Raw genomic sequence first — 7,965 nt, forward strand, 5'->3', positions numbered from 1 at the left:
GGAACCCAAGTTTTCAGAGAATCAAATATAAAATCAAAGAAATAAAAACCTTATTTTAAATTTGAGTTAGAAACAGCAATACAGGGGTGCCTGGCTGGCTCAGTCAGTAGAGTATGTGACTCTTGATCTCGGGGTTGAGTTTGAGCCCCACGTTCGAGTTAAAAAATATATATATATATAAAATTCATTGACTTTTTTTTTTTAAGATTTTATTTATTTGACAGTGAGAGAGGGAACACAAGCAGGGGGAGTGGGAGAGGGAGAAGCAGGCTTCCAGCGGAGCAGGGAGCCCGATGCGGGGCTCGATCCCAGGACCCTGGGATCATGACCTGAGCCGAAGGCAGACAGACGCCCAACGACTGAGCCACCCAGGTGCTCCTGAGGTATTTTTTTTTTTCTTAAAAAAGTATATCCTTGTTCTCTAGGTTAAGAAGCCCCGGGGGTTGAAGCAAACCAGGAGTGATGAGCATCCTTATCCCCAAGTTACCACTTATAATTACCATTTCCGGTAAAAGGAACCCAGGATCCTCGGAGAACTCTCCAGGTCTTGGTCAGGAAATGGATGAGTTCAGAACATCTTAGGCAAAAAGCTAAGAAGCCTTCAGACTGTTGCCCAAAACACACTGAGCCAACTTGAAGGAGCCCATTGGCCAAAGACAGGAGACTCTAAGCATCAAAACGATGCCTGCAATTGCTTAAAACTCATCAAATGTATAGAGTTCCCAACAAAAAACTCTCAAGTGTATTCACCAGCCATGTCTAGGACCAGACAGGATACTGGGCACCAGACTTTATTCTCAAAGCTGGGTAATCAAGGGGGAGAATCAAGTTTTATCTATCCTTTCTTGTTCAAGCTGTATTCAGTGCAATCAAATAATCACCAGTGAGGTCTTCTGCCCAATATTAAATGCAGAGGAAATGACAGAACTTTAAATCACCTTTTGCAATATTCTTAATGCTCATCAATGGCCGCTAAAACCCAAAGGAGAGAGGCTGACGGAGAACTTTATTACAGCTGGACAGTCTGACATCTGAACCCACTGATCCAACTTGAGTACAGGTTCAAAAACCAAGTATTGTAGGTGTCCAGAGATGATGCAGTTGGGAGCACAGAGGCCCCTCCTCCCCAAAACTGAGCTCAAATCTACTTCAAAACTTCACCCGTTCATAGGACATAGAGAGACTGGAGAAAACGGGTGAGATGAAACCTCAAATGTGCAATAAACCCAAAGAATGTGCAAACTTCTACAGGACCAATTTCCCAGCCTCTTCAATAAATAAAATGTGTGTATGGAGAGGGACGTAGATTAAAATCGACTTAAAAAAATGATCTTCTAGGGGTGCCTGGGTGGCCCAGTCCGTTAAGTGTCTGACTTTTGGTTTCAGCTCAGGTCCTGATATCAGGGTCGTGGGAATGAGCCCCACGTGAGGCTCCCCACTTAGTGTGGAGCCTGCTTAAAATTCTCTCTCCCTCTGCCCCTGCCCCCACCGCTCTCTCTCTCTCTCTCTCTAAAAGTAAATAAATCTTAAAAAACAAAGAACAAAAAAAAAAAAAAAACAATCTTCTAAACCAATGAAGTGAATCTTGTCTGGGCCCTGGTCACAACTTACCAACTATGAGAAGCCACTTTTAAAAAGACAAGGCAATGTGGTCATGGAGGCTGGTTATGAGGAATCACTGTCCATTTAGCTCCACGTAATCATGAAAGCCCTTACACATCTGAGATTTGCTTTAAAGTACTCAGGGGAGAAGAGGGAGGAGGGGCAAAATACTGCGGGCGAGCATCGAGGATTCAGAACAACTGACCTCTCTTCTACCCTGTAGGCTTAAAATTGTACTTATAAAAAGTTAAATAAAACAAAAACAGAAACCAGGGACACAATAAAGACCAAAACGCAAGACTGCAAAACACCAAATCTATATTTACATCCACATATAATAACATAACTTTAAGCTGAAATATATCATAAATAAAACAAGTAATGTCTACTGTTTGACAAGTATCAACAATTAAAATAAATCAAACTGGAATGAAATAAATACATAAACAAAAATCCAACGGATTGTACCTCTATTATATGTACTGTTGTCTCAAAGGAAAAAAAAAAAAAAAAACATACAAAACCAGTAGTATCCCAATAGTTAATACTGATGGACCAAAAACAACAAACGAACAAACAAAATTTTTGGAGTACAAGGGCTGTGAAAAAAAAGGACATTTTTATGCATTCAGAAATTCAGAAATGTGGTGAAGAAAGGAGAAATCTGAAAGCCCCCCAAATTTCAGCATGACATGAATTGACTTGTTTTCAAATAGATTTGGTGATTTTTTTTTTTTTTAAATACAGGTTTAAATTTCAGCCCTCTATTATCTTGTATCCCCTTTTAAGATTTACATTTATAGTCACAGCAAGCTTTTCTGCAACACTCATTGGATTAGGCAAAGATCAAGTCAATCATCTTGCAAAAATGTGTTAATCTTCAAAAATAGGCTATAAAAGTGCAAAACTATGAAAACAAAAAATCTAGATTATGTACATATGGCTCAGCTTGTGAACAGGAAACAAGGTCAATAGTGTACACTTTCCTGATACAAAGCACTTCATTGCAATACCAGCAGACGGATCTCTAATCAGCTCTCCCTTTAACACGGGAGTTAAGACTTCTGTCAAGTACGTTTCATGTTGCATAATGAAAACAAAACAAAAAATCAGGATTCTTTTAGGACTTTACTCCCGCTCTAACGCAGAAGGGCAGGGCAGGACAACTTAACAGTGCAAATTTATTTTTGAAACAGTTTTCTTAATAAAATATTTTGTGGTTGCTAAACCAATGTACTGCTGAAGAAACTCGGCCACGGAGAGCGTATCAAGGGAACCAAAGTTTAAAACACCTAGTAAGCCAGATGGTGGCGATCCTCTCTTTAAAACCCAACCTGCATATGCACGGAGAAAAACGTTGCTGCTCAAAACCACCAAAAATGGGAAGACAACGGAGGTCGAGAAAAGATCCCATCTTCCCCATAACCAGAAGGCTCAGCCTGCAGTTCCTTATTCAGAATCAACGTGTCTATAATTAACTCGGAGTACGTCCACAATTAACCCAAATGCCAGGCACACCAAGACTTCCAGATACAAACCTAAAATTTACCCAAAAACGTTCATGTCCTTTTTAAAATTCCTTCCAATATGTGTCATTCACATGTATAATTTAGCATTTCTGTTTTTTTACCTACTAATTTCAGTGAATTTTCCAACAAAAATGATTAATTTGATAGAAAGTAAATGCAAGGGACCGCACCTACGATCTGGTATGTTTACTGGACATGTGGCTGGCTCCACAGAGGACAGGCTTTCTGTAAACACACACACTTAAAAACCCCACAATCCACAGCACTGTTTCCGGGAAGGGATCACGGATCTGGACACTCCCTCGGTTGACAAAATGAAATTTGCAATAAAAGGGCACCGAATTCAGAATGGCTGACCTCAGTATATGCAGCACATAGTCATAGAGGGTCAATACTTCCGTTAACAATTTTGTTAAGATAATAGACTGAGGAGGATTTAACATAATACAAAATCATTGAGAATTTTTTTTAAAAAAAAACATACATTTTAAACGAAAGAGCACAAATAGCAGGAAACCGCTCAAAGTGATGAGCTACATTAGAGAAAAAGAGTAACGCACAGTATCCAAACAAGCAGGGTTAGAACTTACAATTATGTACAGAGTTACCTGAGGTGCAAGCATCATAGACTTTCTCCCCACCCCACCCTCCCCAACCCAGATGGTTTCTTTCCAGCAGCGCTCAAGTAGGCGAAAGACTCTTCGTATTTGGTCGATTCTAAAAAAAATATAATTCAGGGACAAGATAGAGATTTCCAGTCTCCATTTGTGTATAACCCAACTGTTGCAACTATAGTTTTTATTGCTATTTGGTACAAAAGTTAACAGAACAACGTCACAAAACCGTAGTGTTCCTGGTGTGTTACATGCACGGCACGGTCACAGCTTATATTTCACGGGCTTCCACCGTCTGCTTTCTCAAAGGATGGACGAACTCGATTCACGGACAGTACACACAGCCATCAAGACCTACGGAAACAAAGGTTCGAGGAGCCATGAAGATAAAACTGAAAACAGCTCAGAAAATCTGTAAGAGAAAAGTGCAACCAACAGAACTAAGGGGATCTAGAACTGTAGTGAGTTCCACTTAGCTCAGATGTTGCAACGAAGGGGCGCCTGGCTGGCTCAGCGGGTGGAGCCCACGTGTAGAGGTTACTTAAAAATAAAATATTTACTTAAAAACAACACTGGACTCTAACAACTCAGAGACACCGCACTATACACTGAACAGTGATTTAGTGAAGATGATTTTACTGAGATTCCGAATTCCTACCAGTTCCACGGAGTCTGCCAAAGGCAACTGTCACTGACGAGAAACTGAAAGTTTCTAACACTATTTGCTCAGCCAACATTTAACAAGTCGGATCAGGGATATTCCCAGCAGTGGGCTACGCAACGGAACACAGGAGTCTCCTCTCAAGCGCAGCTCACAGTGAAGTTGGCCACACAGGTAAGGGGGGCGGGAGGGTGATGGGCATGAATCACACCTGCACAGGGAGCACAAGGGGCAAGTCCCCAGTTCCCGGCAGACATTCTACAGAATTGATGTGTGAGCTGGTCCTGGAGTCTCAGGGAGAGGCGATCTGGCACAGAAGATGCAGGAAGGATGTTCCGGGCAGAGGGAAGTGCAAGCAGAGAAGCTCAGAGGTCAGAGAGAGGCCAGGCCTGGCCAACGGGGCGGTGCGCATTTGCTGTCACTGACGGACTGTGCCATCGCGTACGGGAAATCGGTGACAAAGGATCCGTTCCTTGTAATCCATACATTATTCATTTTTGTTTTAATGGAGAGTGGACTTAACCCCATTCCTGTGACAACGACACTTTACTCTCATTCTACTTTCACTATCTGAGGGGAAAGAGGAGCACAGACCCGCAGACCCGCATGAGGCTGATGGGTCCCACGCGTGTCCCCCTGAAAACAGGAGGGAGAAACCCCGCCCTGGACCGGGAGTCTAGATGGCGGTCACGTGACAGGACAAGGGCTTCTGCGAGAGAGAACGCAAATCTGTCCACAAGCCCCAATCTTTTCATTCAATGTACTGGTAAACGAGGCCTAGAGTAACTCTTACGTAACTCTGGCCAAACTTGGAATTAACTAAATTACTATGCGCACAACTATGATGATACGCAGTTTCTGGGTATCTACAGTTATATACATCTGCCATGGGAACCACCAAGACCAAACACAACTACTTGCTCCTGGCCCACTTCCCTCCCCAGGTAAGGATGCACAGAGGCTTTGAACAAGCTCTTATAAACAGGAGGGCTGGGGGGAGGAGGGCACAGGCTTTGGTTCCTGCAGACCTAGGACAGAACCAGAGTTAAGCACTGGGCAAGTTACACACTCCAAGTCTTGGTACCCTCATCTGTAAAGCACGCCCAGGGCCTCCTAACCCAGGGGTCAGCAAACATTTTCTATAAAGGGCCAGAGTGTAAATATTTTCAGCTTTGCAGGCCCTGCACTCCCTGTCACAACCACCCAGCTCTGCTAATGTGGCACAGAAGAAGCCATCAACAACACAGAAAGGAATGGACATGGCTGTGTGCCAGGAAAACTTTATAGACAAGAACAGGTGGAGGGCAGTTTGCTAATCCCTGGCCTGATGCCCCCTGCTGTGGGAAGGCTTAAGTGAGGTCATGATTATAAAACACTTCAAGGCAGAGCACAAAATAAATGCTTAGTAAATTCCAATTGCTATTACTATTATACTATTATCATCATCACTGATATCCACAGACCCTGAGAACTCAAAGTTTTAAAACACTTTAAAATTAAGAGCACCTGAGCGGTACAGCCCGTTAAGCATCCCGACTCTTGGTTTCAGATCAGGCTGTGAACTCAGAGTCTTGAGATGGAGCCCTGCGTCGGGGCTCCGCTAAGATTCTCTCTCCCTCTCCCTCTGCACAACCGCCCCCCCACCCCCACCCTGCTGTGCTCTCGTGCTCTAATAAATCTTGTAAATAAATAAAGTAATTTTACTTTAATATTCTACAGGATAAGTTAGATGGTTTATTTTCAATTAAGCAAAATCAATACACCGTATATGCTCACCTTTCTTAGACAAAATAGGAAATCAAGTTTTTTTGTCATTTGGTCGATAATGTGCATTTCCAATAAAATTCTCATAGTTTCTCTTTTGTAGCATGCTGCTGGACAAGTGTTGGTACGACACTGGCCTTTTTCCTGTTTGGAAAAAAATGTGAAAAGGTGTTTAGAATTAAGTTCAACAATTGGGAAGGTGTATGTGGGTTGTCAGAGGTCAATTTTCACACCATTCCTGACTGGTAATGGGATCAGAATACACCAGCTGCATGCACGTTGCAGTTATAACTGAAACGTTTTTAAGTGCCCTGAGGATATCTGTCAGTACAAAATTTCAAGTCATTAAAGCTAAAATAGATCTAAGTACTCTTAGTAAGAACTAAAAAGTCAAGATCCAGGGTTTAGGCACAGGAAAAAAACAAAAAGCCCCCAAAATGGTAGCATAAAATATTTTAAACTTATATGCATCAGAAACCAAAACTGTGGGGAAGGAGAAAAAAAATACTGACTCAAAAAAAGGATTTTACGGGGGGTGCCTGGCTGGCTCAGTTGGTGGAGTGTGCAACTCTCAATCTCGGGGCTGCGAGTCTGAGCACCACGTTGGGTGCAGAGATTACTTAAAAATAAAACCTTTAAAAAATAAAAATTAAAAAAATAGAAAAGGATTGTGCTTGCAATACAGAGCCCGGACTCTTCAAGTTAAGGCAAAGTTTTGACTCCTGTCCATTTTAAGAGCTTATAGGGAGGAAGATCAAAAGTCTGCAAAAATTAATATTTCATCACAATTTTCATGAAATTCACTGGAGTGTGTGAAAAAAAATTGTTTTCTTAATTTGCTATCCATACCAGATCAAACGGCATCCAGCTATCCTGGGTAAGAGTACTGTCACCACACAGAACCCTTAATTTCTTGAAGTTAACACAAACTGAGAGGTTTCAAACGGCTTTCTCTTCGGACCTGCACAAACCAGCAGGACTTCTATCCGACAAAGCAAGTGGCTTAATCGAGTCTGCCAGGTGGGACAGGTCTCCAGGACACTCTGACCTACCTCTCTACACGCACAGGTGGGCACCACACACCTCTAAGGGAACGCGGGCAGGAGGAAGCAGGGTTTTGAAAACACTTCCACGGGGAGAACTCCGAAGTAAAGCTACGACTTTAACAATCCGTCCATTTGGGGGAAAGGGCGTCCCTTTTAAAATGCACTTAACGTTTAACGAGGCTAAAAACTGGGCCGTTCAAAAGACTCTTGTTCACTGGGGTTCCTACACTTGCCGTTCCCGCTGGGTGGGGGCCCGTGCTCGGGGGGGCGTGTGTGGGGAGGTGTGCACTGCGAGGCGCCACCTGCCCGCGGGGACACCGCCAGCCGCGCACACGGCCACGGCCCGGCTCCGAGGGACTTGAGCGCGGGGAGCGGGGACTCCAGGCCGGACGTGCGCGGGGCGCGCGCGGCGAGCGAGGCACGGCGCTCGGGGCCGGCGGAGGGCCGGCCCGCCGCCCCCCGCCCCCGCTCTGTGCCCCCCGCCCCCGCTCTGTGCCCCCCTCCCGGGCCTCACCGTCGGCGGCGGGCCCGCAGGCGAAGAGCGGCGCGGGCGCGGCGCGGGGCTTGGGCGGCAGCGCGGCGGGCGGCGGGCACACGCACTCGGCGGGCAGCAGCGACTGCAGGCCGCGCACCACGTGGTACTGGGGCAGCTCGAAGGCCCGGCGGAAGGCGGGCGCCGGCGGCTCGGCGTCGGGGCGCGGCCGCTTGGGCAGCGGCTCTCCGGGCTCGGCGGGGCGGCCGCTCGGGGG

General features: G+C 45.1%; 1 protein-coding gene across 1 annotated transcript in view; it reads right to left on the reverse strand.

Moving 5' to 3' along the window:
* Positions 1-1,903: 1,903 nt before the first annotated feature.
* Positions 1,904-7,965, reverse strand: part of ZNF217 (zinc finger protein 217) — a gene marked incomplete at its 5' end in the record, with an annotated part of 13,141 nt that continues 7,079 nt past the window's right edge. Inside the window, 3 exons of the mRNA XM_035025643.1 lie at positions 1,904-4,099; positions 6,183-6,314; positions 7,731-7,957. Of these exons, the coding sequence (XP_034881534.1) occupies positions 6,205-6,314; positions 7,731-7,957 (337 nt within the window). The remainder of the gene's footprint in view (positions 4,100-6,182; positions 6,315-7,730; positions 7,958-7,965) is intronic.

Source organism: Mirounga leonina, unplaced genomic scaffold (assembly GCF_011800145.1).
Source record: "Mirounga leonina isolate KUSES-001 unplaced genomic scaffold, KU_Mleo_1.0 Mir_195, whole genome shotgun sequence".
Classification (NCBI taxonomy): Eukaryota; Metazoa; Chordata; class Mammalia; order Carnivora; family Phocidae; genus Mirounga; species Mirounga leonina.